The sequence below is a fragment of the Theobroma cacao genome, chromosome 3 (assembly GCF_053813885.1).
Source record: "Theobroma cacao isolate CCN51 chromosome 3, ASM5381388v1, whole genome shotgun sequence".
Taxonomy (NCBI): Eukaryota; Viridiplantae; Streptophyta; class Magnoliopsida; order Malvales; family Malvaceae; genus Theobroma; species Theobroma cacao.
In genome coordinates, this window is record NC_142641.1 from 32,891,458 (window position 1) to 32,905,106 (window position 13,649).

At 33.3% G+C, this 13,649-nt stretch overlaps 1 protein-coding gene and 2 long non-coding RNA genes across 3 annotated transcripts; all 3 read left to right on the forward strand.

The window, feature by feature from the left end:
* The first annotated feature begins 1,045 nt into the window (after positions 1-1,045).
* LOC148763726 (uncharacterized) lies at positions 1,046-6,065 on the forward strand. Its single transcript, XR_016025399.1, has 3 exons — positions 1,046-2,042; positions 2,193-2,297; positions 5,600-6,065. It is a non-coding gene; the product is annotated as an uncharacterized LOC148763726 (long non-coding RNA).
* Positions 6,066-8,445: 2,380 nt separating this feature from the next.
* Positions 8,446-9,235, forward strand: LOC148763727 (uncharacterized). Its single transcript, XR_016025504.1, has 2 exons — positions 8,446-8,515; positions 8,919-9,235. It is a non-coding gene; the product is annotated as an uncharacterized LOC148763727 (long non-coding RNA).
* Positions 9,236-11,723: 2,488 nt separating this feature from the next.
* Positions 11,724-13,649, forward strand: LOC18604800 (protein FEZ-like). The gene is made up of 3 exons (XM_018117076.2): positions 11,724-11,904; positions 12,214-12,488; positions 13,475-13,649. Exons 1-3 carry the CDS (start codon positions 11,724-11,726, stop codon positions 13,529-13,531), a joined length of 513 nt encoding a protein of 170 aa, XP_017972565.2. The 3' UTR covers positions 13,532-13,649.

A 13,649-nucleotide genomic window follows, 5' to 3' on the forward strand; every position in this document is an offset into this window, starting at 1 on the left:
ACACTTAAATAGTGAAGTTAGACATTAATGAATGAGGAATGTTTTGTTATCATAAAAACATATGGAGTCAACATTCCATGTTCTTTACTTTTGGCCTCCAAGATTTGGGCAAACTATAGAGTAGCTTTTTTACTAATTGAGCATTTGGGAAGTGTTTCCCTAATGGTTTCAAGCCTACTATGATATTGGTAACCCCATTATATATTTGGGTAATGGTCTGTCTGTAATACCCCGCACCCTTGTTGGACACAAATAAGACCTTATTGATCAAACGAATGATCATTTGATGTGAATTGGCATGCTAAAGAGCGACAAAGGATGAAAGGAGCGTTCAAGAATAAAATGCTTCGTGCTTGCAGAAACAATAATTAAATAATAATATTTTTGTTAGAGAGGAATTAGTAAGCCAAAGGATGATTCAGAAGTAAACCGAGATGTAATGATGTGTTTCGGGACCAAAGAATGCAAGTGAAAAATTTTGAAATAAAATAATATTTTATTTAATAAAATAATATTTTATTTAATAAAATAATATTAAAATATTAATATTTTATATATTGTCGGAATTAGTCATGAAAAATGGAATATGACTAATTTAAGTGGGGGAGAAGAAGTAAAGAAGAATTTTGAAGGAAAATGACGATAATTGTGTCAGCGTGATTTTTTTAAATCGAGCTAATGCGGGTAAGTAAATATTTAAATATTATGGTGACACCGCGTTGAAATGCGATCTCGATATTTTGATTATACACGTATAAGAAAAGGAAGATAGAAGGAAATTGGAATTTTTACACGTGTCGAAAGAATTAATTTTAAAATATGAAAATTTGAGGGAGGTGTATTAAATAAAATGAAGTTAAGGCATAATATGTAAATTTTATTATTTTGAAGAAATAAAAATATTATGAAAATAAAATAGATGATAAAATAATGAAGAAAAGATGTTGAAAAGTCAAACTAAAGAATTCTAAGGTGAATGGTCGGCCATACAAAAATCAAAGGAAGAAAAGAATGAAAAAAACAAAGAAAACAAAAGAGAAGAATGTAGAAATGATGGTGGGGCCGACCATGTGAGATGAAAGAAATGACAAAAGAGAAAAAGGAAAGGAAGTCGGTTGAGAGTGGGAGAAGAAAAATAAAGGAAAGAAAAATCGTGGGAGATGAAGAAAGAAATGAAGAGAAAAAGGGAGAGAAAGAACCGTGGGAGAGGAAAAGAAAAGAGAACGGTTTTGCTGCACTTTGAGGAAGGAAAAAGAGAGCTTTTGCTGCAATTTTTGAAGGAAGAAGAAAGCTGAAAATTTGTGAGGTAAGAAGCTGATTTTTGCTGCACTTTGAGAGAGAAAATACGGTGCTTTTTAGAGGGATTTTGGTGCTGAAAATTCAAGGTTTTTTATGTTGAATTTTGAGGTTATGTTGCTAGAAATTTTTGGAGGTTTTTACTGCCATTGAAGGACAACTTTGGTTGCTGAAAATTTGAGTTGTTTGCTGCCAATTTGTGCAGAAAAATTAGAGTTGTTTGCTGGTAGTTTGTGTAGAAAAATTGGACAGCTTTGTGCTGCCAAAATCGAGAAGTTTTGCTACTGAAAATTTGAGCTGTTTGCTACCAATTTGTGCAAAAAAATTGGAGCTGTTTGCTAGTAGTTTGTGCAGAAAAATTAGACAGCTTTGTGCTGCCAAAATTGAGAAGTTTTGTTGCTGAAAATTTGAACTGAAAATCTGCTGATTTTAGATTAGAAAATGGTAGCAAAAAGGGTGAGAAAATGAGGCTTTTGGTTACCGATTTTAAGAGGAAAGGAAGAGAGGAAGCCACGGTGGTGAAGGAAGTGACGGGCTGGAAAGAAAAAAAAAAGAAAAAAAAGAAGAAACGTGGAAGAGAGAAAAAGAAATAAAAAGAAAAGAAAATAAATGGGCATGACCTAATAGAAAATAAGTGGGCATGACCCAATAGGAAATAAAAATAAATGGGCTTAGCCTAAATAGGAAAAATGGAGAAGCCCATGGAGAGGGCCCAAAGGTCATAAAGAAATGAAAAAGGCCCAATGGTAAGTTAATGTTATATTTTAACATTTATGGGTAGTTTAATATTGTGCATATTTTGGATGAAAAATATACAAGTTGCTTAAGGAATTTTTAATTAAGTTGCTACCCATACAAATGTGTGATTAAGTATACTGAGTTTAAATTGTTGCTAGGAAAGTTTGTCGTGGAGGCGTGCCGAACGAAGTATGTAATCGACAAATAGAAATAATTATATACGCGTACGAATCAATAATGAAGTAATATCCCACTATTATGAGGTGAGTAAGGGGCATCAATTTTAAAAATTTCGTGTATATATATATATGTACGTATATTTTACGTGAAGTGCAAAATTTATGAAAAGCATGCGTTGATAGAATTTTAAGGAATTGTGGGTGTAAGTTATTTTTAGAAATCATTTGAAATATATATATATATATATATATATATATATATATATATATATATATATTAGACGTAAAGTGTTTTAAATCGGGAAACAAGCTTTTCGAAAAGATTTACATCAAAGGAAATTGTGCCTTATTGTTTATGTGGTGTGCATTCATGAACTTTATTACATATTCACCATGCTATTTTGATACAAAATATCATGCAAATATTTACAATGAATATTTTACAAAAAAAGAGTTTTAACGTGATGTGGGGACCGATATTTTGAGAAAGATATAAAATATCCCCTTGAAGATCAAATTTGAATTCTTTTAAAAGGTGATTTCATTTTAACCAAGAAATTCAAGAGTAATTGGAGACTGCTACTTGTTGTGTTATAAATTATATTTTGAATTGAATGGCTTATGATAATGTAGGCATGATTGGCTGGATTGGTTAACGTGTTGAAAATGTATAAACTGTTGTTTGCCTTGATAGGCTAGGTTGTAAAATAATTGCCATGTCATGCTATTGCAAATTTTATTGTTTGGTGGGTTTAGCTTGCTGCAGTGGGTGGGTTCCGTGGATCAGCCTATTAGAAGGGTACAGTAACTCCGTTATATTCTTACCTCGGTTGGAGAGGTGTGCAGGGTAACTCCTGAGGTACAACTTTAGAGTTCACTTCACTCCAAACCACCACGTGAGGGTGAACTCAGCCAGCGCCAAGGAACAACTATGTTTTCAAAATAAAAATATGATTTATGCGTACATGACTTTTTAACAGCCTTGGAGGACTCGGTTGGGATAACCCCAGGCCAAGGTATCCCTGACAACCGAGTATGAGAATGATTTTGGCACAAGCCTGGTTTCTAAGAAAGTCATAAGCCATGTTGTTCATTTTTGATAAAATTGTAATGGTTTTATATGAGTTGAAATAAGTTTTGATATTATGAATTATATTTCTCTGCATGGTGAAAATGGAATTAAACGGTTTTTCACAGCTCCCCTATATGTTTATCTGTGAAATGAATCTATAATTCATCGCATATGGGGCGAGTTATGATTTGAGCATGATTTTAAATATTATTTGGTTTCGCGGGAGCTTGCTAAATTTTATTGAATTGATTCGAAAATGATTATTTGTATATTTTGATGCGAAAAATTTTGTTACATCGATTGTTTATACTTTATAAGAAATTCTCGATTTCTATATAAGGCACAAACCCTCGTTTGAAACGAATTGTTTTTATAATCTTGGATTTTTATATTCAACTGATCTGCCGTTTGCTTGTTTCCCATCTACGTCCTACTCGCTGAGTCAATGATTATCACTGAGTCTATGAGACTCACACCCCTTTATTTTCCCTTTTATAGATAGAGATCAGCCTAGCGTGTAGTCAGTGACGCGTTCGGTCCACCGTGAATAGGTAAAGGCATATCCTAGCAATATATTTCGAGTTGCTTCGCTGTTAGAGGTCAAGTCGTAGCATTTTATTTATTAAGTTGTAAACGAATTCTAAATTTTTATATAAGCATTAATTTGGAGATTATAGATTTTAATGCATATACTTACGAATAAAAGGAAAAATTTTGTATTGATTTTTATATTTATGATTCAATTTAGTATATGAAAGTATCAATATTATATGGTGATTGAATGTAGTGGATTAACGAGCAAATTCTAGACAGGCTTGTTTGAGACTTGGCGGGTCTTTTTCGAAAGTCTTGGACATCGACAGCGACCGGGGAGAGGTCGTTGCACTGTCCATCTTTCATCCTAAGTTTACTCCTTAACTTGCTTGGTACCCTTATGGAAGGTTTTTAAGGTATCCCATACTTCTTTAGCATTCTCACACATAGACACTTTGTTGAACTTTTCAAGTCTTAAGGCACAATAGAAGGTATTGATAGCTTTGTCATTAAGTTGAACTAGCTTCTTGTTTTTGTGATCCTATTCTCTCATAGCCTTAACAAATACCATTCCTTCTATGGTTTTGCTAGGGACATAGGGACCTTCTAATATAATGCTCCATACATATATATGATTAGCTTAGATTAACATTTCCATCCTCCTCTTCCAATAAGGAAATTTTTACCATTAAATAAAGGGGGTTTTACCATAGATTGTCTCTCACTTAGTGGAGTGGTTGCGGTTTGCATTGTCATGGCTTTTGAGCTTCAATGGATCTACTCAAAGGTGTTTAAACCTACAAATGTGAGAATTTGCTCTAATACCAATTGTTAGAATGTTAGCTTAAAAAATATAACTTCAAGAGGGGGTGAATCGAAAGTTGTCAAAAATTCTTGCAAACTTTGAAGATTATAGTGCTTTTAAACCAAGTAAGAATAAAAGATCTTCTCTAGAAACAATGAACTAAAGTTGTAGAAATTATTTTTCAAGTTTTTCAAAAACAATTTAAAAGGCCAAAAGCAATAAAAGTAATTTTAAGAAGTAAGGAAAAAATGCAAGGATTTTATAGACGTTTAGTCTTTTTGCTTACGTTCTTTCCCTTTGATCACCAAGTAGTTTAGAATCCACTATCTCAAAATGCTTTTCTAGGAAAAAGCATAACCCTTACAAATCAGTTTAAGGCTTAGATTTAGACTTCACAAAGTTTTTTCAAGGCTTAAACTTAACCCCTTTTCTTTTTCACTTGGTTAAGGTATAACCATTCACAAATAATTTGTTTTAAAGGTTAAGGGAGAACCTTTACAATGGAATACAAGGATGATGAACAATAAGCTCAAATGCTTCTAGAAGGTTGAATAATACAAAAAGTACAAAGAAGGAATAAAGACTCTTAAGAAAGTAAAGAAGATCAAAGCTTAAGTAGCTCAATGGAAGGACATTTTGATTTTTGAGAGTGATTGTTGAGGAATTTTGAGTTGGAGGCTTCACTCTTGCTTGAAGATCTTGCTCTTGGTGTTGCCTCTCCTAGAAAACGTGCCATAGACCTCTATTTATAGGTAAGTGTCTTAAAATAGCCATTTGGGGATGTGTGCTTGAAAAAATACTGGTTAATCATGCCTTTTCTAGCTTGTTTGACTTGAGGTCTTGATATCTTCGAAGCATATCTCGATACTTTAATGCCTGAATTAATTAAAGTCTCGATACCTTTATTGCATGTCTCAATACCTAGTTTATCCTTGACATTCTTATATTGAAAGATGTCTTGATACATTTTGGCAGGTCTCAATATGTGTAATGTTGCTCTCTAGAATTTGAAGTCTGGAAAGGATGTTTCAAAAATTTGACAAGTAGGTCTTCACACATTGACACTTGCTCTCTGGAAATTGAAGTTTTGAAGGCGATGTCTTGGTACTTTGAAGGTAAGTCTCGATACATTGGCACATACTCTTTGAAAATTGAAGTCTAGAGGTGAAGTCTCGATATCTTAAAGCTAGGTCCTGATACATGGACACTTGCCCTCTGGAATTTTGGATTTTTGAGGTGATGTCTCGATACTTCAAGTCCAAGTTTCGATACATCAGCACTTGTCTTTTGGAATTTAAGGCTCCATAGGTGATGTCTTTTTACCTGCAAGAAATGTCTCGATACTTCTACTTCTTGAGGCTGTTTTTGAGGTGGATTTGTCTCAAATCATAATATTTATATGGTTTGAACATATATGCATCATGGGTTTAGATTTTCAAAAGTAGATTGCATGGTATCAAAATGAAATAGCATTTTTATTAACTCTTCCACTGTTCATTGCTCGTTCCCTTCCATTATCTGTCAAATCCTGCTTTGTAAAATAATTATAATGTCATTCGCATGCTTGATAGAATGTTTGTATATTTAGGAAGTTCGAAAAATCGTTAAAAGACGATATTGCCCCTAATGGTACCATTGAGTCAATTAAGCCTCGAACTAGCTTAAATAGGAATTTTAAGGTGAAATTAAAAGTTTCACAGTTCAGGGATGACTCAAAATGGTAATTCGGAGTTCGAGGATCAATTCGGAGTGAAACTGGATTTTTCACTATCTAGGGGCAAAATCGTAATTTTTTCACTCGCGGACAAAATTTGAGATTTTGAGAGAATTTAGATCACATTTGACAAATTGGAGAATGGTATGAGTATAAGGGATGAAAAATGTGTCTATGTGCAATTTTTCAGTTTTTGAGGTAAAAATGTAATTTTTCACTTTACGGGGGTAAAAGTGTAATTATTAAAAATTTACTCCACCAAAACTTTGAAAAAGTCTAGAAATTTCATAGAAGACATGGATAAGTGAAGAAGATTGAGTGGTAGAAAAAGAAAGTCAAAAAGATGGCTAGAAAAAAATAAAATAATAAAATATTTAAAAGGTAAATAAAATAATAATATTTTATTAAGCCTATTAAAAGGCTTGAAAATTCCGGAATTCTTCATTGGGAAGGTCAGCCAAAATCAGCAGGAGAGAGAGAGAGAAATAAGAACAAACCCTAGAGTGAGAAAATTCAAAGAAAAAGTGTGATTTTTCAAGGAATCAAGTGTTTAAAGGTATGATTTTTCAAGCTTAGCTTAAGATTTATCATTTTCATGCATTTCTCCTTATTTTCCATGGTTAAATTATGTGTTTTGATGATGGATTCAAATCTGATCATATGGGCTTAGAGAGAGAAAGTTGTTAGATTAATTTGATTTTGAACTATGTTAGTGTTTAGTGTTAGTTTAACATGTTTATGAGTAAAACAATAAGAAAAATATTCATTTTCTCCATGAATTTCTCTAGGTCGAATCTAGCCAATGGTGTGTGAGGATGAGGTTGACTTTATTTTAAGAGAATTAGATGGAAAAATGATGAATTATGAGGTTGGAAATTTAATGAGAATTTTTGGTGCAAAAAATTAAAATTTTTACCCATTAGGGGTAAAAGCTTAATTTGTGATCCGAACTGATAAATTGGACCATATTCACAGTCATTGAGGTATTGTGGATATAATTGGATAATTGAAATTGAAATGGATGGAATTGGAGTTGAATTGGAGATTTTAGAAATTTACACCGTGTATAGGCGAGTTAGGTCGAACACTGTGATTAGGCGATTGTCCTAACATTTCACACCCTATCTAGTGCATACACATGGATAAGAGCCTGAAATAATATAGATTGATTTGACACAAATTATTGAATTTTTGTGTCATGTATTATGGATAGGTGGTGAGCTATCTGATACGGGTAAAAGACTACACCCGAGGATCGAGAATAGAAGTACATCTACTCCTAGTACAGTGAGTAAGCTTACTATCGTCTTAATTATCTAGAGTAGATTTATTTAATTGTGTGATTTTATGGAAAAATGGTTTAATTGGAAAATTATTGTGTTTTATGGGAAAATGAGATGTTATAAAATAATTTTATAAAATTTTTGAAAATTTAATAATGATTTCAAAAATAGAGTAATTGGAGACCTATACTATGATTGTGTTGTTTATCCATGATTTTACATTAAATGGCTTATGATAAATGTGGGTATGACTAGATATTTTTATGATTTAAAGAATATGTGAACTGCTTTGATTTGCCTTGAATGTGTTAAGTGAGTCACCTCAAACTATTGTGATTTTATTGGTTAGTGGATTATAAAGTGGGCATTGCAATGACAAGGGTTCCGTGGACCAGCCTAATTAGAGGGGCACAGTTCCCAATTATTGAGCTTACCTCGATTGGAAAGGCGTGTAGGATAACTCCCGAGGTAGGATTTGAGTACACTTCACGCTGGCCACCACGTGAAATTGGGACTCAACCAACGCCGAGGAACGGTTGTGTTGTCAGAGGTGAAATGTGTTTGTGTGTGTGACAATAAACAGCCTTGGCGGTCTCGGTAAGATGCCTTCGCGGGGTATCCCTGAGAATGGATTTTTGGCAAGGGTCAAGTTTTTGAAAAGTACATAAACCATGTTGAGTAATTAGATGAAATCCAATTATTTATATGAGTTGGGATGAATTATTTTAATTGTCTCCTATTACTCGACTTTAGATTATTTTGATGATGTCTGTCTACTCACTGGAATTTTATAATCTCACCCCTTCTTCCTATACGTTTTTCAGACTCAGAATAGGCAGTAGACTATCAATTGCATCGAGAAGTATATTTTGGAGTTGCATCCTAGAAAGCAAGGTTATAGACTTAAACCTTCTCAATTATTTGGGGGTCCACATGTCATTGTAGTTTAAATTGCATACTCCAGTTTTCTATATTACAGTATGTATAAATTTATTTTGTTTTTATGTGCAGAAAATTAATTTTTGATGTTTCAAAAAATATATATATATATATTGTTTTACATTAAAATAGATTATTTTAATTAATATTTTTATTTTATTTTATTATTCAAAAAAAAAAGAGAGAGAAATGAAAAAACTGGTACAAAAGCCTTGCGAGGTCTCGAAAGGCATTCGGGGGAAGAATGTCTGTCGAGGCTTCGCGACGATTGTCACGGGCTCGATGGGAGTTTCGGGTCATGACATTATCCCTCACTAAGTTGTACTTACCTTTTTAAGTTTGCATGTTTTGGTTTTAGATTCGAAGGGAGTTGGGTCGTAGATTGTGAGGAAGATCCTTATTCACCACTTTTTTGGTAGGTTGTATGTATGGCATCGGTAGATGTTACCACACCGGTCTTGACTCTATTGAATAGCTGCGAACACTGTTACTTTGGTTATTGTATGGGTGTCACCACACAATTTAATGTAGCCATGGGTTGGCAACCTAAGTTATAATTTTGTAAGGTGTAAGGGTATACCTATGAAGGAATGAGTTATATGAATTGGTTGCTAATACATGTAATAAAATGCTTTTGATATGAAATTATAAAAATGAACTGGTTTGTATATTTGAGTATGAAATGAATGGTTCCTATCAGATTGATACATGTTATTCAATAATATGAGGCTTGCATAGGCTTTGCGGTTTATGCCCATGGGCTCTTGCACCAATCATGGCTCAAGATTGGATTATGACACACAATGTGGTAACAACTAGCTATTAGCAAGTGTTCCATTGGAAACCTCAATGATTTAGTCAACGATCAATGTGCCAAAGGAATTAAATGCACTCTAAACTAAAACAGGAGCTAATTTTAAGATTATCTTAATTTACCGACCTATGTTCTTATCAAATTTTGCGTACAATTACATACCGATATTTCAAAGTTATCAGATGTCTTCACATGTTTCAAGGAAGACAAAGGAATATGAATAGAATTCTTCTAAATCATCGTATCCCATTCCTCACCTCATCCTCACATTAACACTATGATCTTGTCTCATACTCATGTCATTTATCGAGTCATTAATGTAACAGAATTAACATTGCAATTTCATTGATAGGGAAAGGAAATGGCAAGATCCGAATGAAGATTTTTATTCGAAATAAATATTAGTAAATCAATAATTTAACAAAGTGGGAATCGCCTTTGACAAAATAAGTCTGCCACATTGACAGAAAAGCACCAAATCTATTGAACTTTTCAAAAGAAGTTAAAAGGTACCAGGCTGCTAGCCAATATTCCATGTTTTTTCTACAGCAATTTCTTCACTTTACTTGAATCATTCAAAAATTAAGGGTTAGTTAAGCTTTCGTATGTGGTACGACACCGTCATTTTTTCTCTTATCTACTTCGAAATCGAAGCCAATGACATAGAATGCTAAACAGTTTTAATTCTTCAAAGGATTTCGATTTAGGATCTAAAAAATTTATTTTTAGTAAACAAAGCAGAAAAGAGAAAATGACTAAAACAAAAAAGAAATCCAAAGACAAAAGCATCAAAAACTTACTCATGTCGATTCTCAAGTAACATGAGAGTCTGGGTCGGGGGCGAGGAGGCTAGGTTGACGACAAGGTTGGCTGGGGTGGTTGGTTTAGGGCAAAAGTGGTGTTGGGAGGCGGGTGGGGAGAGAGAAAAAGAGAGAGAACCGGCTAGGGCTTTTAAGGGACGTAAATTTACAAAAATCTAAAATAAAGTTACTGTGGGAAATTCTGTCTGTAACACCATCGATAATGTAAATGCTTTATCGACGGATAACTTCATCGAAAAACCAGTTGGTAAGTTCCATCTCACTGACGGACATGATTGGTTGGCAATCTGCACATCTTTTCTTGTTCATTGCGCGGCTTTTCGACGAAATACATTCAGTCGATAATCCGTCACAGTTGGTCGACATAAAAAGATCTTGCCTCTGTCGCTGCATAGATAGGGACATCACTCGAGCTTAACTGACGAGCTATTTTTGTGATTAGCGCTTCTGCTCAGTAGCTAGATCGGACTGTCTGTACCTTTCCTAACTCCGCCTGTAAGGAAGTTAGTCCATAGCACTCATCGGGCCAAAGCATTTAGAAATCGTCCGTTGATTAAGAGTGAAATCAAACGTACAATGGGAAGTGGGAGATAGCATTGTAGACAAATGGTACTTGCTTCAAGAGGAAACCCGGGAGTCCATCATACGAAAACTTTGCAGTAACCCTACTGATCAGCACCAATAAGCGAGAATTCCTTAACGAGGGAGTATTCAGCGGGAAATCTCTCTCCCCTTGTTCTCTCCTTGGGTCTTTAAAACCAGCCCACAAAATTCCTTGTCTCTCCTCCCACACGGCCGGCATTCTTGAGTTTCATGGACCTTGCTTGGACTGTTTTTTCGACAGCAAAGTACAGTTTATTCAACTGCGCATGGGAAATGTAGCATTTGAGTATTTTCTAAAGAGAAAAGAATACATTCCTTAGCTTGGGAGAGTTCAAAGCCTCTTGGGAGTTTTATCTACATACGAGGTTGAGATATTTAGGGATGTTAAAATGATGACTATAAATATCTGATAGTCCCCTGTTTAACAGTTAAAATAAGTATTCTAAAAAAGAGGAGCATTTGAGCACTTAGCACCTTTATTTATTGTTTGATTCGGATTGTATCGTTTCTTTCTTTAATTTATAACCAAGAAGTCATTGTATTTTTTATTACCTCAAAAACATCAATATTATTTAATCTTATCGAGACATATTTACCAAATCTAAAAAGGCTTAATTTGCTTTCCCAACTCCACGACAGCCACGCAAGGAAACTAGAATAAGAAGGCAATCCACAACCAGGAAAAACTCTATTCTGTTTTATTCTGTAAACGAATCAAAGTTCTAATAGGATTCCACAATTATCAGCAGCGACACTCCTTGCGTTTTCAAAGGGTCACTTCCGTTTAGGTTTGTCATTTTTTTTCCCTATAAGACCATGTAACTTGTACGCTTGTCCATCTCTGTCAGCTTCCTTCTTCAATATTTACCATATTAATTGTTAGATGTACGTCTACACTCTCTTTTCTTTGCCTTCTATTTCAATGATGGAAGGCCATGAGGAATATTTTGATGATCAATTCCCAATTGGGTATAGGTTTATGCCAACGGATGAAGAGTTGGTGACTCATTATTTGACTAACAAGGTTTGTCGCAACCCTGTTCCACCTTCAGCTTTTCAAGAAATTCGTTCTACCGAGCTTTACAGAAAGCCTCCAAAGAGTTCAGGTAGGTTACAATGATATTTTTTTTTTATAGATATTGTACACTATGCTTTCATAAACCCACCATTTCGTTTTCTTTCTATTGTCTGATTTTCTTCTTCATAACTCACCATTTTTTTTTCATCACCCTCCATTCATTATTTTTTCCTCACCCCATTTTTATTTTTCAAGAAGCTGGAATTTTCTTTGTTGTTTTATGAGACCCATACATACTCATTCATACTTTCTTCCTATATATATTCTTTATTGTAAAAATTTTCCAATGCTTTTTTTTTCTAACTTGTTTTAATTTATTTTTTTTCCCACTCTCAAGTGCAATACTCTAGTGGAGAAAGAGAGTGGTTCTTCTTTATTCATCAGGATGGGAACTTTGAGGAGCAAAATAAGGCAATTCGAATAGTTGAAGATGGACGAGGGTTTTGGCGAACAAATGGAGAAAAGCCCTTATTCGACACGAAAGGGAATGTGTTAGCCTTCAAGACTCATTTGATGTATTTTTCGGGATGCCTCTCAAATGCAAAGAAAACACATTGGAGAATGGATGAATATCGACTGCCAATTCAATTCTACGCTCAACACAATTCCAAGGTAACACAAATGAATTTATAAGCACTCGCAAACCATACCTATCTAAACAATGAACTTTGGTTAGACTCTCTTTTTTTCCTTTCTTTTTTTTTTTTTTCTTGGATGACGAGGGATCGCTCGCATGCACCTCCACCATCGGTTGAATTCAAGTCCATCAACGTAATCAAACCCAAGGGGTGCAGGCTTATATATGCGTGTTTTTTTTTGAAGTAGAATTTAATTGATGATAGGGACAATATAACTTTTACTGAAAATAGAGAAGGGTTTAAGCTTTTATCGACTAGAAGACGATATGTATCTATTGCTGTATATCAAAGTCGTATCTGATATAATGGATACATTTTTTATAAACTTAATTCAAATTAATTATTAAAAATTTTATATTTATTAGTTTTTGAGTTAAAACATGAAAAATTATATTTTATGAGTTTGAATATTTAGATGTTAAACAAAAAAAATTAAAAAAATTAATTTCCTTTTAATTTTAACATGATAAAAGTTTTTTAATTTTTAATTAATAAATTAATAAGAAAAAATGTATATTTTATTTAAAAATCTATATTATTAAGAAATATGTAAAGTTTAAATTAAAAAAATAATTATCTTTTCAATTTACATATTATAATCTTTAATTTTGTTAAAAAATACAATTTTTTTAATTTTGTTCTTTATTTTATATGCATAAATTTTATTTGTAATTAATTTTAAATAATTAATCTTATGGATGATCTACAAGCTTTGACGCCGTTAATATGACGAATAATGCTGGAAAATTTTTCATCAACTTCAGTGATATGGTTGTATATATAAAGATTAAATTATCCGCCCCACATATTTATTACTAACCATCTACTCTGATTCTCTCTTTTCTTTTTTTTTTTTGTCATTGTGTGACATATCAATACTTCCCATTAAAGTTGAACTAAGTAACTAATTCTTATTTTTTTTTTAAAAAGTAACTAGTTATTCTCTAATATTGTTTGCAGGAGCAATGGGCTGTGGGGAGACTTAGAAGAGGAAGAGAGTACAATCTTGGTTTTTAAACCTATTACTTACAGATGAAGCGATTAAATGTCCTAGCAAATACCTCACTATTAGCATCTGGCATATTATCTCTTCATTTCTAGAAATTTCTTTGTTTATTCATACTTCACAAAATTT

Excerpts from the sequence above, each read along its gene's own strand:
- LOC18604800 (XM_018117076.2), top strand. The coding sequence starts at position 11,724 with ATGGAAGGCCATGAGGAATATTTTGATGATCAATTCCCAATTGGGTAT. Across the intron at positions 11,905-12,213 it reads AAAGCCTCCAAAGAGTTCAG|TGCAATACTCTAGTGGAGAA; the intron begins GTAGGTTACAAT and ends CCCACTCTCAAG. Across the intron at positions 12,489-13,474 it reads ACGCTCAACACAATTCCAAG|GAGCAATGGGCTGTGGGGAG; the intron begins GTAACACAAATG and ends TATTGTTTGCAG.